The sequence below is a fragment of the Procambarus clarkii genome, chromosome 78 (genome assembly GCF_040958095.1).
Source record: "Procambarus clarkii isolate CNS0578487 chromosome 78, FALCON_Pclarkii_2.0, whole genome shotgun sequence".
Taxonomy (NCBI): Eukaryota; Metazoa; Arthropoda; class Malacostraca; order Decapoda; family Cambaridae; genus Procambarus; species Procambarus clarkii.
The window spans coordinates 12,722,263-12,747,119 of record NC_091227.1 but is presented as its reverse complement, the minus strand read 5'-3'; the positions used below and the strand labels follow the sequence as shown (position 1 = coordinate 12,747,119).

Below are 24,857 nucleotides of genomic sequence, written 5' to 3'. Positions count from 1 at the left end.
GAAATAAGCAACCTGAAAAGAGAGCTGACAGCAGCAAAGGAGGAGATTAGAGCCCTCATAGAGAATGGTATCGAGGCTGAGAATCAGAAAACCATCCAGGGAGAAGGTGGTAATAGTTTTTTGGATGAGAATGCCACAATAAAAGCAACATTTGCGGAAATACTAAAAAAAAATAACTCTGAAGTAATGACCGCAGTGATGAAGGTGGCCATGAAAGCAGCCACCTCACAGGAGGCGGCACGCTCCACTAGCCAACTGCTGGAAAGGAACAGATCAGTGGATGCTGTGGGTATTAAAGAGCAGGAAGGCTCTAATAGGACAGAGTGGAATGACAAGGACAAAGCAGCAGTGAATGAAGTACTAAAGGCACTTGACATGGAAGGGGATGAGCATAGCAGTGAGAAGGTTTTTCAGGCTAGGTTGGTACAACAAAGACCGAGACCGAATGATAAAGATAGTGTTTGCAAACGAGAGCACAAAGGAGAAGATCCTATCAAGGAATAGCTCCCTGAAAAACGTGGGAAAATTAAAAAATGTATTCCTCCAGAGAGACATGACAAGCCATGGCAGCAGAAGCAAGGAAGAGGCGCAGGGCGAGAGGGGAAAACCAGGAAGTCACAGCTCCCAACACAACACCCCCCAGAAGCGAGGGGGGAACCCACAACCAGCTACCCAGTAACACCAGAAGGGAGGACAACCCCGCCTCCCTCCTCTGCATAGAAAACCCCCCTACCCCAAACCCTCCCTGCCCCCACTCAAATGTTCAGCCAAATCTCCCTCCCCCTACACCCAATCCCCACCCTTCTACCCCTCCCCTCCTCCTGAGTCCTCCCTCCCCTTTCACCCCATACCCTCCCTGTCCCTCCCCCTTCACCGGATCCCCCGCACCTCATCCCAGTATCCTCTGAGACCCTGTTATCCACCTCACAGGTCCTCACACCCATGGAACAGCCTCCCCCACCAGCAGAACACTCACCAAGGAGGCGATTTGAGAAGGGACAGAAGAAAGTGAGCCTCAAAGCGATGTACACTAACATAGATGGAATTACAAATAAAGCAAATGAGCTTGGAGAACAGGTACTAGAGGAAAACCCAGACATAATAGCCCTCACAGAAACAAAGATCACGAAAACGATAACAAACGCAGTGTTCCCACAGGACTATTATGTTATGAGGAAAGAGAGGGAAGGAAGAGGTGGGGGTGGTGTAGCTCTGCTGGTAAGAAAAGGCTGGGATTTTGAGGAGATGGATATTCAGGGCTGTGAAGGTTTCAGTGACTACATAGCAGGTACTGTAACAATTGGACGGAAAAAAATTATAGTCGTAGTCATATATAATCCACAACCAAATGACGGAAGACCTATCTTGAGGTTATCTTGAGATGATTTCGGGGCTTTTTAGTGTCCCCGCGGCCCGGTCCTCGACCAGGCCTCCACCCCCAGGAAGCAGCCCGTGACAGCTGACTAATACCCAGGTACCTATTTTTACTGCTAGGTAACAGGGGCATAGGGTTATCTTGAGGTTATCTTGAGATGATTTCGGGGCTTTTTAGTGTCCCCGCGGCCCGGTCCTCGACCAGGCCTCCGCCCCCAGGAAGCAGCCCGTGACAGCTGACTAACTCCCAGGTACCTATTTACTGCTAGGTAACAGGGGCATTCAGGGTGAAAGAAACTTTGCCCATTTGTTTTTGCCTCGTGCGGGAATCGAACCCGCGCCACAGAATTACGAATCCTGCGCGCTATCCACCAGGCTACGAGGCCCCCTAAAGGGTGAAAGAAACTCTGCCCAATGTTTCTCGCCGGCGCCTGGGATCGAACCCAGGACCACAGGATCACAAGTCCAGCGTGCTGTCCGCTCGGCCGACCGACCTAGACAGGAATATGATAGAAACAACATGGCCACCATTAACATAATAGAAAGAGCAGCTTCTGTTGCTAGCAGGAATGGATCTGGACTACTAATTATGGGAGACTTCAACCATGGGAAGATAGATTGGAAGAACAGAGACCCGCATGGAGGACCAGAAACATGGAGGGCTAAGCTGCTGGACGTGGCAACAAGAAACTTTCTAAGCCAGCACATCACAGAACCAACAAGAATGAGAGGAGAAGATGAACCAGCAATGCTTGATTTGATATTTACCCTAAATGAGTGGGATATAAGAGAAGTTAAGATGGAAGCGCCCTTGGGAATGAGTGACCACAGTGTATTGAACTTTGAGTACCTGGTAGAGCTAGGACTTATCTCCCCCAAAAAAGAACTAGGAATCAAAAGGCTGGCATACCGAAAGGGAAATTATGAACAGATGAGAAGTTTCCTAAGTGAAATACCTTGGGACACAGACCTCAGAGATAAGTCCGTACAGGTTATGATGGACTATGTTACCCAAAAGTGTCAGGAGGCAGTAAACATGTTCATCCTGGCCCAAAGGGAAAAATCCGAGAAGCAACAGAAGAATCCATGGTATAATAGGGCATGTATGGAAGCGAAGAAACTGAACAAAAGGGCGTGGAGGAACTTCCGGAATAACAGAACACCAGAAAGCAGAGAGAGATACCAGAGAACCAGGAATGAGTACATCAGGGTGAGAAGAGAAGCAGAAAAAAGTTTTGAAAATGATATAGCAAACAAAGCCAAGACCGAACCAAAGCTACTCCACAGTCACATCAGAAGGAAAACACAGTGAAAGAACAGGTATTGAAACTTCGAACAGGCGAGGACAGGTATACAGAGAATGACAGAGAGGTGTGTGAAGAACTCAACAAGAGGTTCCAGGAGGTCTTCACAATAGAACAAGGTGCGGTCACTGTGCTAGGAGAAAGGGAGGTAAACCAGGCAGCCTTGGAAGAGTTCGAAATTACGAGAGAGGAGGTCAAGAGACACCTGCTGGATCTGGATGTTAGAAAGGCTGTTGGTCCAGATGGGATCTCACCATGGATACTGAAAGAGTGTGCAGAGGCACTTTGCTTGCCACTCTCCATAGTGTATAGTAGGTCACAGGAGACGGGAGACCTACCAGAAATATGGAAGACGGCGAATGTGGTCCCAATATACAAAAAGGGCGACAGGCAAGAGGCACTGAACTACAGGCCAGTGTCCTTGACTTGTATACCATGCAAGGTGATGGAGAAGATCGTGAGAAAAAACCTGGTAACACATCTGGAGAGAAGGGACTTCGTGACAAATCGCCAACATGGGTTCAGGGAGGGTAAATCTTGCCTTACAGGCTTGATAGAATTCTACGATCAGGTGACAAAGATTAAGCAAGAAAGAGAGGGCTGGGCGGACTGCATTTTCTTGGATTGTCGGAAAGCCTTTGACACAGTACCGCATAAGAGGCTGGTATATAAGCTGGAGAGACAGGCAGGTGTAGCTGGTAAGGTGCTCCAGTGGATAAGGGAGTATCTAAGCAATAGGAAGCAGAGAGTTACGGTGAGGGGTGAGACCTCCGATTGGCGTGAAGTCACCAGTGGAGTCCCACAGGGCTCTGTACTCGGTCCTATCTTGTTTCTGATATATGTAAATGATCTCCCAGAGGGTATCGATTCATTTCTCTCAATGTTTGCAGACGATGCTAAAATTATGAGAAGGATTAAAACAGAAGAGGACTGTTTGAGGCTTCAAGAAGACCTAGACAAGCTGAAGGAATGGTTGAACAAATGGTTGTTAGAGTTTAACCCAACCAAATATAATGTAATGAAGATAGGTGTAGGGAGCAGGAGGCCAGATACAAGGTATCATCTGGGAGAGGAAATTCTTCAGGAGTCAGAGAAGGGAAAAAGACTTGGGGGTTGATATCACGCCAGACCTGTCTCCTGCAGCACATATCAAGCGGATAACATCAGCGGCATATGCCAGGCTGGCCAACATACGAACGGCATTCAGAAACTTGTGTAAAGAATCATTCAGAACTTTGTATACCACATATGTCAGGCCAATCCTGGAGTATGCAGCCCCAGCATGGAGTCCATATCTAGTCAAGGATAAGACTAAACTGGAAAAGGTTCAAAGGTTTGCCACCAGACTAGTACCCGAGCTGAGAGGTATGAGCTACGAGGAGAGACTACGGGAATTAAACCTCACTTCGCTGGAAGACAGAAGAGTTAGGGGGGACATGATCACCACATTCAAGATTCTGAAGGGAATTGATAGGGTAGATAAAGACAGTCTATTTAGCACAAGGGGAACACTCACAAGGGGACACAGGTGGAAACTGAGTGCCCAAATGAGCCACAGAGATATCAGAAAGAACTTTTTTAGTGTCAGAGTGGTTGACAAATGGAATGCATTACGAAGTGATGTGGTGGAGGCTGACTCCATACACAGTTTCAAGTGCAGATATGACAGAGCCCGATAGGCTCAGGAATCTGTACACCTGTTGATTGATGGTTGAGAAGCGGGACCAAAGAGCCAGAGCTCAACCCCCGCAAACACAACTAGGTGAGTACACACACACACACACACACACACACACACACACACACACACACACACACACACACACACACACACACACACACACACACACAACTAAGAGGCATGAGTTATAAGGAAAGGCTGCGGGAAATGCACCTTACGACACTGGAAGACAGAAGAGTAAGGGGGGACATGATCACAACCTACAAAATCCTCAGGGGAATCGACCGGGTAAACAAGGATGAACTATTCAACACTGGTGGGACGCGAACAAGGGGACACAGGTGGAAGCTGAGTACCCAAATGAGCCACAGAGACGTTAGAAAGAACTTTTTCAGTGTTAGAATAGTTAGTAAATGGAATGCATTAGGAAGTGATGTGGTGGAGGCTGACTCCATACACAGTTTCAAATGTAGATATGATAGAGCCCAATAGGCTCAGGAATCTGTACACCAGTTGATTGACGGTTGAGAGGCGGGACCAAAGAGCCACAGCTCAACCCCCGCAAGCACAATTAGGTGAGTACAATTAGGTGAGTACACACACACACACACACACACACACACACACACACTCACACACGTAAATGATGTAAATGATCTCCCGAAGGGTATCGATTCATTTCTCTCAATGTTTGCGGACGATGCTAAAATTATGAGAAGGATTAAAACAGAAGAGGACTGTTTGAGGCTTCAAGAAGACCTAGACAAGCTGAAGGAATGGTCGAACAAATGGTTGTTAGAGTTTAACCCAACCAAATGTAATGTAATGAAGATAGGTGTAGGGAGCAGGAGGCCTGATACAAGGTATCATCTGGGAGAGGAAATTCTTCAGGAGTCAGAGAAGGAAAAAGACTTGGGGGTTGATATCACGCCAGACCTGTCTCCTGCAGCACATATCAAGCGGATAACATCAGCGGCATATGCCAGGCTGGCCAACATACGAACGGCATTCAGAAACTTGTTTAAAGAATCATTCAGAACTTTGTATACCACATATGTCAGGCCAATCCTGGAGTATGCAGCCCCAGCATGGAGTCCATATCTAGTCAAGGATAAGACTAAAGTGGAAAAGATTCAAAGGTTTGCCACCAGACTAGTACCCGAGCTGAGAGGTATGAGCTACGAGGAGAGACTACGGGAATTAAACCTCACTTCGCTGGAAGACAGAAGAGTTAGGGGGGACATGATCACCACATTCAAGATTCTGAAGGGAATTGATAGGGTAGATAAAGACAGTCTATTTAACACAAGGGGAACACGCACAAGGGGACACAGGTGGAAACTGAGTGCCCAAATGAGCCACAGAGATATTAGAAAGAACTTTTTTAGTGTCAGAGTGGTTGACAAATGGAATGCATTAGGAAGTGATGTGGTGGAGGCTGACTCCATACACAGTTTCAAATGTAGATATGACAGAGCCCGATAGGCTCAGGAATCTGTACACCTGTTGATTGACGGTTGAGAGGCGGGACCAAAGAGCCACAGCTCAACCCCCGCAAACACAACTAGGTGAGTACAACTAGGTGAGTACACACACACACACATACACACACACACACACACGCACAATTAGAGATAATTGAGGATATGCAAAAGAAGTATGAAGAAAAAGTGCTTAAATTGGAAGAGGACAATGGAGCTCTTTGGAGTGAGCTTTGCACTCTAAAAGGGAGTATGCTGCAACAAGGTAAGATTATTACTGCATTAACAGACAAGGTAACAAATCAGGAGGAGCAAATCAAGGAACTAGTGAAAGAAAATGAGGCATGGAAAGTGAAGTGTGGTGACTTTGAAGAAATAAACAAGAAAATAGACTCATATGGTGAACAACTCCAAGCAAGCCTAAGGGCTAACATAGAGTTAGGTAAGGATCTCCAACTGGAAACTTCACTGACAACTCACATAGAGGAGGTGAATAAAGAAATAGAAAAGTATAAAGAAGAAATAAAATCGACATATGCTGAAGTTGTAAAAGAGAAAGAGACTATCAAAGAAGTGTGTTCGGAAGTCAAAACCAGAAATGACCAACAAGAAGCAGAAATTAGGCAAGCAATTAGGAAAGAACTGGTTACCAACAGTAAACTGGTACAAAACACTGCAGATAGAACTAAGTCCATAATCATTTTTGGATGTTTAGAGAAGGAAATTTCATCTAGGGTGGACCGAGCGGCAGAAGAGATGAAAATCATAGAGAAAATAGTAGGTTTAGGAGAAGGCTCAAAGGAAAATGTCAGTGATTTTAGAAGAATAGGAAAATATGAGAAAGAAAAGAACCGCCCCTTAAGGGTGACGTTTAATGGAGTGAAAAACATGATGGAAGTGCTAAGAAATGCCAGGAAACTGCAGAGTGATGAGGTTGGCAAATTTTGGTCAATAAGACAAGACCTCTCCAAGGAAGACAGAGAAAAGCTGAAAATGAACCTAATTGAGGCAAAACGTCTAAATGGGGATAGAAATGAAGAAGACAGAAATTCTTTTTTTTACAAAGTGACAGGGACTGGAAAGCTTGTGAAATGGTACATAAAAACAAAGCAACAAGATCAGTAGTGGAAGGGGGAGTAAAGAGCAAAGGAAAAGGGAACATGTTCCTGAAAATTGTATATACCAACATAGATGGAGTGAGGTCAAAAACTTTGGAGTTGCAAGATATAATCCAGCTTAGGGTCCCAGATATTGTTGCATTATCAGAGACGAAACTTGAAGGAAATATAATAAATGAAGTCATATTCCCAAGAGGCTACTCAGTTTGGAGACGTGACAGGAAAACTAGGAAGGGAGGAGGAGTGGCTGTACTGGTGAAAAAACACCTGAAGGTAAAAGAGTTAATATTTGAAAACCCTCGAGATATTGACATAATGGCATTGCAGGTCTGGAATCAGGATGATAAGCTGATAATTGTAAATACCTACAGCCCACCAGCAAGCAACACATGGACAAAGGAAGAACTGGATGACAAACGAGAGGGCCTCATAATGGTCATGAGAGATATTATTGTACAAGCAGATAAAGATAAATCACGACTGTTGATACTGGGGGACTTCAACTTTAGAGCAATAGACTGGGAGGCCTATGAAGCAAGAACGGAGGACTTTTGGACATGCAGATTTGTGAACCTCATTCTGGAGACATTCTTGTATCAACACATAAAGCAAGCCACAAGAATGAGGGAAGGAGATGTACCGTCAGTACTGGATCTAGTATTCACCAGGAAAGAAGAGATTTTTGACATCCAGTACCTTCCTCCCTTGGGAAAGAGTGATCACGTCCTGTTAGACATTAAATATGCTTTAAGATATCATCTAGAAGAAAATGGGGACATTGAAACAGTTGATAAACTCGATTTTAGGAGAGGCAACTATGGGGAACTTCGAAATTTTTTTAATGAGTGTAATTGGACAGAATTGTTGCTAGGCAGGGAAGTAAATGAAATGTATGCCAAATTTTTAAAACTATACGAGGAAGGCACACAAACATTCATACCAAAACAGAGATGCAGGGCCAGAAAACAGGATTGGTTCGACAGAAATTGTGAGAGGGCAAGAGACCAAAAGACACAAAAATGGAATCAGTATAGGAAGAGGCCAAACCCCCAAACATACCAGCGATACAAAGATGTGAGAAACAACTATACAGCAGTAAGGAGAGAGGCAGAAAGAAATTTTGAAAAAGGGATAGCAGATAAATGTAAAACAGAACCGGGCCTATTCTACAAATTCATAAACAACAAATTGCAGGTAAAGGATAATATCCAGAGGTTGAAAATGGGAAACAGATTCACGGAAAATGAAAAGGAAATGTGTGAAACATTAAATGAAAAGTTCCAAAGTGTGTTTGTACAAAATGAAATCTTCAGAGAACCAGACACAATAAGAATTCCAGAGAACAACATAGAACACATAGAGGTGTCTAGAGACGAAGTGGAAAAAATGCTCAAGGAGCTCGGTAAGAACAAAGCAGCTGGCCCAGATGGCGTTTCACCATGGGTTCTGAGAGAATTTGCATCTGAGCTCAGCATTCCACTTCACCTGATCTTTCAGGCATCCCTGTGTACAGGAATCGTAGCAGACGGGTGGAAACAGGCTAACATAGTTCCAATCTACAAAAGTGGCAGCAGGGAAGACCCCCTCAATTATAGACCTGTATCATTGACAAGTGTAATAGTGAAAGTATTGGAAAAGCTAATCAAAACTAAATGGGTAGAACACCTAGAGAGAAATGATATAATATCAGATAGACAGTATGGTTTTCGATCTGGAAGATCCTGTGTATCGAATTTACTCAGTTTCTATGATCGAGCCACAGAGATATTACAGGAAAGAGATGGTTGGGTTGACTGCATCTATCTGGACCTAAAAAAGGCTTTCGACAGAGTTCCACATAAGAGGTTGTTCTGGAAACTGGAAAATATTGGAGGGGTGACAGGTAAGCTTCTATCATGGATGAAAATTTTCTGACTGATAGAAAAATGAGGGCAGTAATCAGAGGCAATGTATCGGAATGGAGAAATGTCACAAGTGGAGTACCACAGGGTTCAGTTCTTGCACCAGTGATGTTTATTGTGTACATAAATGATCTACCAGTTGGTATACAGAATTATATGAACATGTTTGCTGATGATGCTAAGATAATAGGAAGGATAAGAAATTTAGATGATTGTCATGCCCTTCAAGAAGACCTGGACAAAATAAGTATATGGAGCACCACCTGGCAAATGGAATTTAATGTTAATAAATGTCATGTTATGGAATGTGGAACAGGAGAACATAGACCCCATACAACCTATATATTATGTGAGAAATCTTTAAAGAATTCTGATAAAGAAAGAGATCTAGGGGTGGTTCTAGATAGAAAACTATCACCTGAGGACCACATAAAGAATATTGTGCAAGGAGCCTATGCGATGCTTTCTAACTTCAGAATTGCATTTAAATACATGGATGGCGATATTCTAAAGAAATTGTTCATGACTTTTGTTAGGCCAAAGCTAGAATATGCAGTTGTTGTGTGGTGTCCATATCTTAAGAAGCACATCAACAAACTGGAAAAGGTGCAAAGACATGCTACGAAGTGGCTCCCAGAACTGAAGGGCAAGAGCTACGAGGAGAGGTTGGAAGCATTAAACATGCCAAAACTAGAAGACAGAAGAAAAAGAGGTGATATGATCACTACATACAAAATAGTAACAGGAATTGATAAAATCGACAGGGAAGATTTCCTGAGACCTGGCACTTCAAGAACAAGAGGTCATTGATTTAAACTAGCTAAACACAGATGCCGAAGAAATATAAGAAAATTCACCTTCGCAAATAGAGTGGTAGACGGTTGGAACAAGTTAAGTGAGAAGGTGGTGGAGGCCAAGACCGTCAGTAGTTTCAAAGCGTTATATGACAAAGAGGGCTGGGAAGACGGGACACCACGAGCGTAGCTCTCATCCTGTAACTACACTTAGGTAATTACTTAGGTAATTACACACACACACACACACACACACACACACACACACACACACACACACACACACACACACACACACACACACACACACACACACACACAGTATTTACCTAGCAATAAATAGGTACCTGGGAGTTAGACAGCTGTTATGGGCTGTTTCCTCAGGGGTTATGTGTGTGTAGGGAAAAAAACAGTTGTTGACCAGACCACACACTAGAAATTGAAGACAATCGACTTGAGAATGGTCCAGGACGGACCGAAACGTCGTCGTCCCTTCAATTTCTAGTGTGTGGTCTGGTCAACATACTTCAGCCACGTTATTGTGACTCATCGCCTGCAAAAAAACAGTTGATTGATTGACAGTTGAGAGGCAGACCGAAAGAGCAGAGCTCAACCCCCGCAAGCACAACTAGGTGAATAAACACACACAGTCAGTCCCTTAATTGAGATTAATAAAAAAAATTAAAATGTGAATGATTGCCTTTTTAGGGTGTTTTGTCGCTGCGCTTCACTCTGTCGACGACAGCGGCGGAGGAAGGCCGCAGCGACATCCCTCCCGGCCTGATCCCAGCACACAAGCAGAGTGTTGTGCTCTTCTTGGAGCGTGTCTACGGCATGGACAATGTGGAGCTCTTCTTCCGTCTCCTGGAGGACGCCTTCCTGCCCGACCTCCGCGCCGCCACCTCGCTAGATAAGGTTCCTCATGCTTACATAACTTCTTTACTCTACATAACCAATTTTGATAGACATCAGATTATGTAGAAATATTTGAGACAATGTTTTCATGCACAAAAAAGCTAAAAATTTAATTCTTTAAGAGTAGCAATGCTAATTTCAGTCCTTTCAATACTAGCGCTGTCTCCTGATGCTTCTCCAGACGACTCTGATGCAAACTGTATATTAATATGGCCTATGTTGGGGTGTTGGAGGTGCTCATTTACACGACAGCTCTCACTAATGTGATCCCTTACTGTGTTACCCTACAGTCAGACGGGACGGAGTCGGAGATGGGCTTGGCCCTCAACCGTTACATTGGTAACTCCATCCTGCCCGCCCTCATCTCTCACTCCAGCTTCTACGCTGAGGCTGACCAGCACGCCCCGCTCCTTGACGCCACGCTCCACACCGTCTACCGCCTCTCCAAGTGCAAGGTGACTCCCACCACACCCTGTGGAACACTGTGACATTCCCGCCACACCCTGAGGAACACTGTGACACTCCCACCACACCAAGTGGAACACTGTGACACTCCCACCACACCCTGTGGAACACTGTGACACTCCCACCACACCCTGTGGAACACTGTGACACTCCCACCACACCCTGTGGAACACTGACACTCGCCAAACCCTGTGGAACACTGTGACACTCCCACCACACCCTGTGGAACGCTGTGACACTCCCACCACACAATGTGGAACACTGTAACACTTCCACCACACCCCTGTGGAACACTATGACGCTCCCACCACACCCTGTGGAACATTGTGACACTCCCGCCACACCCCTGTGGAACTCTGACACCCGCCACATCCTGTGGAACACTGTGACACCCGCAACACCCTGTGGAACACTGTGACACTCCCACCACACCCTATGGAACACTGTGACACCCGCCACATCCTGTGGAACACTGTGACACCCACCACACCCTGTGGAACACTGACACTCCCACCACACCCTGTGGAACACTGTGACACCCACCACACCCTGTGCAACACTGTGACACTCCCACCACACCCTGTGGAACACTGTAACACTCCCACCACACCCTGTGGAACACTGTTACACTCCCGCCACACCCTGTGGAACACTGTGACACACCCACCACACCCCTGGGGAACACTATGACGCTCCCACCACACCTTGTGGAACACTGTGACACTCCTACCACACCCTGTGGAACACTGTGACACTCCCACCACACCCTGAGGAACACTGTGACACTCCCACCACACCCTGTGGAACACTGTAACACTCCCACCACGCCCTGTGGAACACTGTATCACTCCCACCACACCCTGAGGAACACTGTGACACTCCCGCCACACCCCTGTGGAACACTGTGACACTCCCACCACACCCTGAGGAACACTGTGACACCCGCCACATCCTGTGGAACACTGTATCACTCCCACCACACCCTGAGGAACACTGTGACACTCCCACCACACCCTGTGGAACACTGTATCACTCCCACCACACCCTGAGGAACACTGTGACACTCCCACCACATCCTGTGGAACACTGTAACACTCCCACCACACCCTGAGGAACACTGTGACACCCGCCACATCCTGTGGAACACTGTGACACCCGCCACATCCTGTGGAACACTGACACTCCCGCTACACACTGTGGAACACTGACACTCCCGCCACACCCTGTGGAACACTGACACTCCCGCCACACCCTGTGGAACACTGTGACACTCCCACCACACCCTGTGGAACATTATGACGCTCCCACCACACCCTGTGGAGCACTGTGACACCCGCCACACCCTGTGGAACACTGTAACACTCCCGCCACACACTGTGGAACACTGACACTCCCGCCACACCCTGTGGAACACTGTGACACCCGCCACACGCTGTGGAACACTGTGACACCCGCCACACACTGTGGAACACTGACACTCCCGCCACACCCTGTGGAACACTGACACTCCCGCCACACCCTGAGGAACACTGACACTCCCGCCACACCCTGTGGAACACTGACACTCCCGCCACACCCTGAGGAACACTGACACTCCCGCCACACCCTGTGGAACACTGTGACACTCCCGCCACACCCCTGTGGAACACTGTAACACTCCCACCACACCCTGTGGAACACTGTGATACTCCCACCACACCCTGTGGAACACTGTGACACTCCCGCCACACCCTGTGGAACACTGTGACGCTCCCACCACACGCTGTGGAACACTGTGACGCTCCCACCACACCCTGTGGAACACTGTGACGCTCCCTCCACACCCTGTGGAACACTGTGACGCTCCCACCACACCCTGTGGAACATTGACACACCCACCACACCCTGTGGAACATTGACACACCCACCACACCCTGTGGAACATTGACACACCCACCACACCCTGTGGAACATTATGACACACCCACCACACCCTGTGGAACATTGACACACCCACTACACCCTGTGGAACATTATGACACACCCACCACACCCTGTGGAACATTGACACACCCACTACACCCTGTGGAACATTATGACACACCCACCACACCCTGTGGAACATTGACACACCCACTACACCCTGTGGAACATTATGACACACCCACCACACCCTGTGGAACATTGACACACCCACCACACCCAGTGGAACATTATGACACTCCCACCACACCCTGTGGAACATTGACACTCCCACCACACCCTGTGGAATATTATGACACACCCACCACACCCTGTAGAGCAACGTAACACTTCCACCACACTTTGTAGAACATTGTAACACTTCCACCACATCTTTTAGAACAATGTAAAGTTTGTAACACTTCTATCACACCTTGTAGAACAATGTAACACTTCCACCACATCTTGTAGAACATTGTAACACTTCCACCCTTGTAGAACATTGTAACATCCCACCACACCTGAAGAACAAATACCCCATCACATCTTGAAAAGCAAGGTAACACTTCCATCTCGCTTTGAAAACAAAGTAACACTCCCTTCACACTCTGAAGAACAAAGTAACACCCCCAATGCCTTGAAGAACAAGCAAAGACTTCCACCCTACCTATAAGAAACGGGTAACGCTCCCATCACAGTTTGTAGAACAAGTTAACACTCCCACCACACCTTAAGAACAAGGGAAGACTCAGTAGGAGCCATGAGACTGCAACCCGTTCTAGACAAGTCCATTCCATCCAGCGGTCGACCATAAAGACGCATTCATCAATTTTTACATGCTGTTCATTCAAAACAGGAATTTCCTCAAATATAAATTAATATTATAGTATATTAGCATACTGTGTATATATAAGCATAGGTTAGGTTAGTGTAGGTGTTTACATTCTGTTGGCGATTTTTTGTATTTGTGGTACGTGGGTGAAGCATTTACAGCGTTGTGGTTCGAACAAAATTCGTCAGTAAAGCACTTGTTCCGGAAGTCGTCCGAACACTTCCGGAACAAGTGCTTCGCTCACGTCCTCTGTTCGAACCACAATTCTATAAATGCTACACCCACGTACTTTAAATACAAATCCTCGCCAACAGAGCCGAAACACCTAACCTAACCTAACCTAACCTACGCCTAACTGTACATATAATTTTTACGTACAATAATATTGAATTATATATGAAAATCAACCAAATTTTAATACACAGTAAGTTAAACTTTATGAATGCGTCTGTGGAGGATGGCCGCTGCTTTAACCAGCCTAGTGCGAGGACGCGGGTTATTATACATCACGTTAATGTGATTTCTTTGTAGCTTTCTTATTCTACACCTTACCCGTCACTACCCTCTCTACCCTTTACTACAGGGAAAGGGGAGAGGGAGGGAAACTACATTAGTTTCTCTAATGTAGTTTATTTATTGACGATGACAGTGTTCAGTAGAAATTGTTAAGAGGGATGAATTGATAGTGGTGAAGATCGAGGTGGTGGTGACAGGTCGGATAGATGGTGAAGGCGCGGAAGGTGATGAAGGCAACCCGTTCTCGCATATAAAGATCCAAGCTCATTAATCCAGCCGTCAAACCACCTGTTTACGAATGAAAATCGGTTTACACACGACTCACAACTGATGACGTCCGAACACTTCCGGAACAAGTGCTTCGCTCACGTCCTCTGTTTATCCACAATTCTATAAATGCTTCACCCACGAACTTATAAATCAGCCCGTCCTCCAAATAAAGATCCAAAAGTGATTCCATGCACCCACCAAACCCCCTGTTTATGAATGAAAAGCGGGTTACACACGACTCACAACTGCTGACGTTCGAACATATCCGGAACAAGTGCTTCACTGACGAATTTTGTTCGAATCACAACGCTATAAATGCTTCACCCACGTACTACAAATACAAATAATCGCCAACAGAACCTAAACACTAACCTAACCTATCCTATATCTATATATACACAATATGCTAATATATTATAATATTAATGTATACTTGAGAAAATTCCCGTTTTGAATGAACAGCATGTTAAAAATTATGAATGCGTCTGTGGGGTCGACCGCTGGATGTAATGGACTTGAGTCGAGGACGGGTTGTATAAATACAATTACCAACAGGACCTAAACACTTAACCTAACCTACGCCAAACTATACATACAATTTTTATGTATAAGAATATTAATTTATATATGAGAACAAACCAATTTTTAATACACAGTATGTTAAAATTGATGAATGCGTCTGGGGAGGACGGCCGCTGCTTTAAACAGCCTGGTGTGAGAACGGGTTGGATGAAGGATAAGGAAGGTGGTGAAGGGAACTGAAGGTGGTGAATGGAAGTGTAGGTGGTGAAAGGGTAGGGAAGATGGTGAAGGAGAGGGAAGGTTTGGTATCGATGGGGTACCCAGTGGTAGTGAAGATGGTTTCAGTAATGGAGCATGTAGTGAAGATGATTTTAGTACTCACCTAGTTGTACACTTAGTTATATGTACGGGGGTGGAGCTTCGGCTCCTTGGTCCTGCCTCTCAACTGTCAATCAAAAGGTTTACAGATTCCTGAGCTTATTGGGCTTTCTGTATTTGAAACTATGAATGGAGTCAGCCTCCACCACATCACTTCTTAATGCATTCCATTTGTTAACTATCCTAACACTGAAAAAATGATTTATATTGTCTCTGTGGCTCATTTGGGTGCTCGGTTTCCACCTGTGTCCCTTCTTTCGTGTCCCAACCATGCTAAATAATTTGTCTTTGTCCACCCTGTCAATTCCTCTGAGAATTTTGTAGGTTGTAATCATGTCTCCCCTTAACTCTTCTGTCTTCCAGGGGACGTGAGATTTAGTTCCTGTATCCTTTCCTCGTAACTTATAACTCTAAGTTCCGTGACTAGTTTGGTGGCATACCTCTGAATCTTCTCTAACTTTGTCTTGTGGTTAACTAGGTATGGACTCTAGGCTGGAGCTGCATATTCCAGGATTGGTCAGACATAAGTAGTATACAAGGTTCTGAATTATTTCTTATACGATTCTAAAGGCAGTTCTTATGTTGGCCAGTCTAGCATATTTCCGCTGATGATATCCTTTTGATGTGGGCTTCTGGGGAAAGGTTCGGTGAGATATCAACCCCTAGATCTTTTTTGCTACTCGACTCTTGCAGGATTTCACCGCCCAGATTTCAGATCTGTGAGGTGAGATTTCAGAACACCTTATGTTCAGGCATCTGTTCCTTTCACCTAATTTCATTTCTTTACACTTTCCTCAGTTAATCTTTAGTAGCCATTTTCTCGACCATTCCTCCAGTTTGTCCCGGGTGTCCTGTAGTCTCTGTGTATCTTCATCTGTCTTGATTATTCTCATAATTTTTGCATCATCAGCAAACATTGAGAGGAATGAGTCTGTACCCTCGTTTACATACATCAAAAACAGGGTGGGTCGAAGTACAGAGCCCGTGGGACTCCACTGGTGACATCTCGTCACTGATGTCTGCCCCCTCAGTTACTCAGTTTCCTGTCGCTTAGATTCTCTCATATCCACTGGAGCACCTTACGTTTTACTCCGTCTGTTCCTTCAACTTTCGTATCAGCCTCTACTGTGTCACAGTTTTCAGATAGTCTAAAAAAAATGCAGTCTGCCCACCCTTCTGTTTCTTGCTTAAGTGTTATCGCCTGGGCGTAGAATTCTATTAAATCTGTGAGACATGTTTGCCATCCCTGAAACCATGCTGGTGGTGTGTCACGAAGTCCCTTCTCTCCAGATGTTCTACGAGCTTTTTCCTCACGATCTTCTCCATCACCTTGCATGGTATACAAGTTAGGGAAACTGGCCTGTAGTTCAGTGCCTCTTGCCTGTCACCCACTTTGTATATTGGGACTACATTAGCCGTCTTCCAGCTGAGGATGATAATGTGTAGTGTAGATGGTAAGAGTGATGATAGTTGTGTGTGTAGTTAAGATAATTACAGTGAGGAAGACAGTTGTTAGTGAAGACTGACACAGTAATGAGAATGCTCGTGTGTGGTGGTGTAGATGAATACAGTGATTACTGTGTTAATATATGTTGCAATGATGAAGACTGTGTAGTGATGACAGTTACGGGTAAGCTAGTACAGTGATGAAGATAGTGTGTGGTGAAGATGAATACAGTAATGAAGATAGTGTGCAGTGAGGCCCCCGGCCTGTACAACTCTGGTATGAATCTTGTTTTTATATAAAACACAAATTGTGTTTTTAATCTTAGGGAAGATACCAAGACGACTTATGACAACCTACTTCCTAAATATAACAACTCAACTTGTTTCCTTCTCAGATTTTGACCAAAGGTCAGCGCGAGGCCGTGTCAGACTTCCTGATAGCGCTGACGAGAGAGATGCAGCCGGCGGCCCTCCTGCCGCTGCTGCGTAAGCTGACCATCGACGTGTCCAAGCTCTCCGAGTACACCACCGTCGCCCTCAGGGTACACAACACTCTACCCGCACCCTCTACCTTGGCCTTATATTACATTGTGTCTTATGTTATAAGTTTGGCCATAACTGTTACAGCAGCAGGAGTGACGGCACATCATAAATATTGAGCAAAGTCTTGGTCTTCAGGCACCTAATGGCAGAATTTAAGGCGTGCGGATTATTATATTTGGAGAAAATAAACAATAATAATAATAATTATCAGATATGGTTAATTTCTTATGTTTGTGTGAACCTCTTCTCATTTTTTTTTCAATTTAAATATATTTAAAACACTTGTTGTCTCCTTTTGTATGTAACAATGCTGTGTAACAGTAGGAAAAGTAGAGGGTGCCAATGCACATCGAACCTGCTCTGAAAGATTAGTGCAGTAGTCAGAACAGTCACCTCACAATTGCATGGTCCTGGGTTCGATTCCCCGGCAGGAGGTAACGTTTGAGGAAGGTAACAGGCAACAGGTAACTTGACCTGTTGCCTCTATTCACTTAAGTATAAGTAGGTACAATGGAAGTAGGGAAGTGTTGTGAGGAAAGGGGAGGAGTATCAAATAAGATTAACAGGCTTCCAATCTCCAACAGTAGGAAACCAATTCTTCTGTATAGGCTCATATTAACTGGTAAGAGTGTTATGGTTAATTTTGGTGGCACTTTGTCCTTTCAGTTGCTGACGCTGCACTACGAGAGGTGCGGCAAGTACTACGGCACCTCCTCCAACACCCCCGGCACCGCCTCCGAGGAGGAGAAGAGACTCACTATGATGCTCTTCACAAACATCTTTGATTCTCTCGCCAAGATGGAGTACGACCCGGAACTGTTTAGCAAGGTGAGTATGGCCCACTACCCCGCCATCACCCACATTCTTAATGGTCCACTCTCCCGCCATCACCCACATTCTTAATGGTCCACTCCCCCACCATCACCCATATTCTTAATGGTCCACTGCACCACCACCCATATTCTTAATGGTCCACTCCCCCGCCACCACCCATATTCTTAATGGCCCACTTCCCCGTCACCACCCATATTCTTAATGGTCCACTGCACCGCCACCACCCATATTCTTAATAGTCCACTGCACCACCATCACCCATATTCTTAATGGTCCACTGCACCGCCATCACCCATATTCTTAATGGTCCACTGCACCACCATCACCCATATTCTTAATGGTCCACTGCACCACCATCACCCATATTCTTAATGGTCCACTGCACCACCATCACCCATATTCTTAATGGTCCACTGCACCACCACCACCCATATTCTTAATGGCCCACTGCACCACCACCACCACCCATATTCTTAATGGCCCACTCCCCTGCCACCACCCATATTCTTAATGGTCCACTGCACCACCACCACCACCCATATTCTTAATGGTCCACTGCACAACCACCACCCATATTCTTAATGGTCCACTGCACAGCCACCACCCATATTCTTAATGGTCCACTGCACAGCCATCACCCATATTCTTAATGGTCCACTGCACCGCGATCACCCATATTCTTAATGGTCCACTGCACCGCCATCACCCATATTCTTAATGGTCCACTGCACCACCACCACCACCCATATTCTTAATGGTCCACTGCACCGCCATCACCCATATTCTTAATGGTCCACTGCACCACCATCACCCATATTCTTAATGGTCCACTGCACCGCCACCACCCATATTCTTAATGGTCCACTGCACCACCACCACCCATATTCTTAATGGTCCACTGCACAGCCACCACCCATATTCTTAATGGTCCACTGCACTGCCATCACCCATATTCTTAATGGTCCACTGCACCGCGATCACCCATATTCTTAATGGTCCACTGCACCGCCATCACCCATATTCTTAATGGTCCACTGCACCACCACCACCACCCATATTCTTAATGGTCCACTGCACCGCCATCACCCATATTCTTAATGGTCCACTGCACCACCATCACCCATATTCTTAATGGTCCACTGCACCGCCACCACCCATATTCTTAATGGTCCACTGCACCGCGATCACCCATATTCTTAATGGTCCACTGCACCGCCACCACCCATATTCTTAATGGCCCACTCCCCTGCCACCACCCATATTCTTAATGGTCCACTGCACCACCACCACCACCCATATTCTTAATGGTCCACTGCACCACCATCACCCATATTCTTAATGGTCCACTGCACCACCACCATCACCCATATTCTTAATGGTCCACTGCACCGCCACCACCACCCATATTCTTAATGGTCCACTGCACTACCACCACCAACCATATTCTTAATGGTCCACTGCACCACCACCACCACCCATATTCTTAATGGTCCACTGCACCGCCATCACCCATATTCTTAATGGTCCACTGCACCACCACCATCACCCATATTCTTAATGGTCCACTGCACCACCACCACCACCCATATTCTTAATGGTCCACTGCACAGCCATCACCCATATTCTTAATGGTCCACTCTCCCGCCATCACCCACATTCTTAATGGTCCACTCCCCCACCATCACCCATATTCTTAATGGTCCACTACCCCACCATCACCCATATTCTTAATGGTCCACTGCACCACCATCACCCATATTCTTAATGGTCCACTGCACCACCACCCATATTCTTAATGGTCCACTCCCCCACCATCACCCATATTCTTAATGGTCCACTCCCCCACCATCACCCATATTCTTAATGGTCCACTCCCCCACCATCACCCATATTCTTAATGGTCCACTGCACCACCACCCATATTCTTAATGGTCCACTCCCCCACCACCACCCATATTCTTAATGGTCCACTGCACAGCCATCACCCATATTCTTAATGGTCCACTGCACAGCCACCACCCATATTCTTAATGGTCCACTGCACCACCACCACCACCCATATTCTTAATGGTCCACTGCACCACCACCATCACCCATATTCTTAATGGTCCACTGCACCACCATCACCCATATTCTTAATGGTCCACTGCACCACCATCACCCATATTCTTAATGGTCCACTGCACCACCATCACCCATATTCTTAATGGTCCACTGCACCACCACCATCACCCATATTCTTAATGGTCCACTGCACCACCATCACCCATATTCTTAATGGTCCACTGCACCACCATCACCCATATTCTTAATGGCCCACTGCACCACCATCACCCATATTCTTAATGGTCTACTCCCCGCCACCACCCATATTCTTAAAGGGTTATCTTAAGTGACCAAGTATTTACACATCTGTAAGTGACCAAATATTTACACTAATACAATTAACACTTGTGCAGGCACTTCCGTGCTTGTCGGCCATCGGGTGCTCGCTGCCGCCCGACTACTCCTTGACCCATGGCCACGAGGACGAGCTCTACAACACCTCCTCCTGCGCCGAGGGACCCTACACGCCCACGCCCATCGACACCACAGAGTAAGACATTTTCTACACCAATGTTGAAGCAAATTGCATGTGTTGTTTACGTGGGATACACAATGTTGTCACTGGATACATGTTTGGAGCAGGACTGGGCATCAAACCAGTGTCCTGCTACAAAAATGTTATTTATACGGAATGTTCCTGGCCAGAAATTTGAGGAGAGAGCTGGCAGTGACAGTGAGGTTAAAAATGTGTTAACATTTGTACTGTGTGTCTGCCATTATGCCTATATAGTACTGGGACGGGATATGAGGACAGGGAGTAGGGTCCAAGAGCTAACATATAGATCATGCAAGTACATATAGTAAATACACTCCTCAGAGATGGTCTGAGAAATAGCCACAAGACTAACCATGACAAATGTAATGTTACGAAGATAGGAATTGGAACAAGAAGAGTACAGGATGAAGGGAAGTCAACTTTCAACTTTGTAGATATAATACAAGAACTAAACCAAGAGGCACAGACAACCATTCTGCGGGCTGTATATGCCATCCTGCGGGCTGCCACACTGGCAATAGTCTGGTTATCCTGCAGGACTCTGCATAAAGATACCTGCCAAGGGCTCTATATATGCTTTGTGAGACCCATCATTGTGTATCTTGCCCATGCACGGAACCTCTAGAAGAAGCAAAACAAAACTTGAAGGGTCCAAAACTATGCAACAAGGGTCTTTCCTGAGCTAAGGGCAAACTAAGATATGAAGAAAGACTGAGGAAAGTGGACCTCAGTTCCCTCTGGAGGAAAGTTCCATTTGCACTGGAGCAAAGAAGGAATAGGGTAGACATAATAACGACGTTTAAGATACCAACAGGACTGACAAAGTAGCTATTGAGGCAGTGTTCAAATTAAGGAACAGTTGAACGAGAGGACTATAATTCAACACTCGAAACACAGATGAGGCATAGAGATGCCAGTCACGTCAAAAAGTAGCACAAACTAAATGGGAAATTTATCAGATCAAAGTAACACAGACTAGATGGAGAAATTATCAGAGCCAATTCCATATACAGTTTTAAATATACTTATGGCAAGAAAAACGAGTGAAATGAGTTTCTGCCGTGGACTAATGATGGGCGAGAGGCGGGGCTTGTGAGCAGATGTTAGCCCCTGTCAGCTTAACAAGGCAGATGAGTACACACACACACGGACGTGCACATACACCTCACATATACATACAAGAAAAGTATGTGCAAAAGAGAATCTTTGGTATAATATATTGCCAAGAATTTAAAAAATTGAATTTCTTTTTCCTTTTGCGTGTTGAGTAGCAGTGAGTAGCTGACTTGTTATAAGACTGAAAGACTTGGTGTGAACACTATTGGGTTCAGACTGTCAAGAAATGTTTATAAATATTATTGCAAATATTCATTCTCTAGAAAGTTTTAGGTGTAATTATATATAAATAAATAACGAATATCTCAATAGGCCGTAAGTTGTGATTGATGAACGCCATAACTAATGTATGAGACTTGACTAATGGGAAGGTGTGTTATGGGTGAACAGTGTGCAGCCAGACCAGGACATCCAGGACCTTATAAAGAAGTTCAGTGAACATTACCACGACGCGTGGGCCTCCCGCAAGCTGGAGAGTGGCTGGGTGTATGGCGACACTTACTCCATCGAGGAGAAGCTCCACCCAAGACTTAAGCCCTTCAGCATGCTCTCTGACTACGTGAGTACCTCTCATCACCCTCTACACCTCTGACTACGTGAGTACCTCTCATCACCCTCTACACCTCTCACTCTCATTCTTTCACCCTACACACTCTACACCTCTCTCTCTCTCATTCCTTCACCCTCTACACCTCTCACTCTCTCTCATTCCTTCACTCTACACCTCTCTCTCTCTCATTCCTTCACCCTCTACACCTCTCACTCTCTCTCATTCCTTCACCCTACACACTCTACACCTCTCTCTCATTCCTTCACTACACCTCTCACTCTCTCCTCCCTTCACCCTAACACCTACAACATGCTCCCACTCATACCATCAATCATCGTATAATATGTTTTTGTGCGAGTATTATGTGACACATAATATACACCATAGTATTATACAACACATACTCGGTGAGCACCCGGGTTCCCTTCAACACCCTCCAACTTGACCAAATGCTATAATTATGAACACATAACCTACCTCTCTGATGCAATACTTCGCTCATTGTTCAGTACTGAGAGTCACTAAAGCATAACGTGTTAATGATGACGTTGACATTCCAACAGGAGCGGGAGCGGTACCGGGAACCCGTGCGGGACGCCATTAAGGCCCTGCTGGCCATCAACTGGAACATTGAGTTCGAGAGTACTGAGGGTGTGAGCACCAGCGGCCGCGAGCAGCTTCACCGTCAGGACACTGTAAGTACCTGCTCACTATCACCGTCATGACACTGATAAAGGTCACTTAGCAATTTTATTGGTCTTGGTGCGTTTCACTTGGGTTCACGTAGCATCCTCAGAGGCAGAGAAAACTGTAGGTCAAATGTCCTGACACACCTACCTATATTGTGAAGCTCCGTCAGAAGTACTCTTGCCCCAGTACTGTACTCTTGTTCCAGTACTGCATTCTTGCATACACTCAGTCTTCGAGCTGAGGGGTATGAGCTACGAGGAAGGTCTACTGGAACTAAACCTCACGACACTGGAAAACTGAAGAGTAAGGGGAGACATGATCACCACCTATATAAATTTTCAGAGGAATTTAAAGGGCAGATAAAGAAACTATTTAACACGGGTGGTTCACGGACATAGGGACACAGGTGGAAACTGAGTATCCAAATGAGCCAGCGAGACATTTGACAGAACTTTGTCAGTGTCAGAGTAGTTAACAAATGGAATGGTTTATGCGGTGATGTGGTGGAGGCTGACTCCATACACAGTTTCAGATGTAGATATAACAGAATCCAATATGCTGAGGAACCTGTACACCGGTGTATTAACAGTTAGGAGCCAGGACCCAAAGGCCGAAGCTCAACTCTCGCAGGTACAACTAGGTGAATACACTGCTTATAAGACTAATATAAACCATTCTTCAAGTGTTGGAATAGTCTTTTGAGTGTTTTTCTTGGCTGTTAATTTCCCCGCGTCACATATATACTGCTCTGCTGGTAAACCTATTACTAGTGTTAAAGTTATAAATTAACGTATTATCCTTGAAAAACACTCAAACTAAGGCGCACTAAATGGTTAAGAAGGTATAATAATCCTTCCTCCAGTACTCAATCAGTACATAATACAAGCGTTTTATTTTTCAGTCTGATCTCTACAACTACAACCCTCAGCCTGTGGACATGACCAACCTGACACTGTCAAGGGAGATGCAGAACATGGCTGAGCGTCTGGCCGAGAACGCTCACGATATTTGGGCCAAACGCAAGAAGGAGGAGCTGGACGCTTGTGGTCAGTAATGGATCAGTTTTGTGTTGTTAGGTGTCTGCGCTGGCAACATTCTCCATGGGGTGTCTGCGCTGGCAACATTCTCCATGGGGTGTCTGCGCTGGCAACATTCTCCATGGGTTGACTTGTTGGTGCCCTACTCTAGTACCCTCCGGGTGTTGCAACACACCAGAATGTTAGGGATGGTCACAGTCAACCGTTGGCAATATTTGTATTAGCCTTCGCTCTAGTGGCTTCTCGAATCATTGTGTAAAGCATCTAAGTTCCAGCAGTCCTAACTAAGTTCAGGTGAAAGGCAAGATCATTTTGTTTCAAGAAGTATTCACTAATTATGTTTCCCATAATTAGTGAATACTTCTTTATACTGCGTTTTTCGTGTGAAAATGATGGACAATATATTATTATATAATACAATTCTAATTTCTGTTGAATATCGGTTATGAAGGAACCTTGAATGTTCGTATTTCACCATTGACCCATATGAGCAGCGGTAGGACAGGCGTGGGCAGGTGGAAGACAAGTGTGGTATGCCAAGTGATGC

The 24,857-nt window shown here is 45.5% G+C and overlaps 1 protein-coding gene across 1 annotated transcript in view; it reads left to right on the top strand.

The window, feature by feature from the left end:
* The window catches only part of RyR (Ryanodine receptor), a 374,701-nt gene that overhangs the window by 155,376 nt on the left and 194,468 nt on the right, over window positions 1-24,857 (top strand). Inside the window, exons 35-42 of the mRNA XM_069314342.1 lie at window positions 10,362-10,568; window positions 10,859-11,023; window positions 17,334-17,480; window positions 18,148-18,309; window positions 20,775-20,911; window positions 22,424-22,592; window positions 23,147-23,278; window positions 24,175-24,319. Of these exons, the coding sequence (XP_069170443.1) occupies window positions 10,362-10,568; window positions 10,859-11,023; window positions 17,334-17,480; window positions 18,148-18,309; window positions 20,775-20,911; window positions 22,424-22,592; window positions 23,147-23,278; window positions 24,175-24,319 (1,264 nt within the window). The remainder of the gene's footprint in view (window positions 1-10,361; window positions 10,569-10,858; window positions 11,024-17,333; window positions 17,481-18,147; window positions 18,310-20,774; window positions 20,912-22,423; window positions 22,593-23,146; window positions 23,279-24,174; window positions 24,320-24,857) is intronic.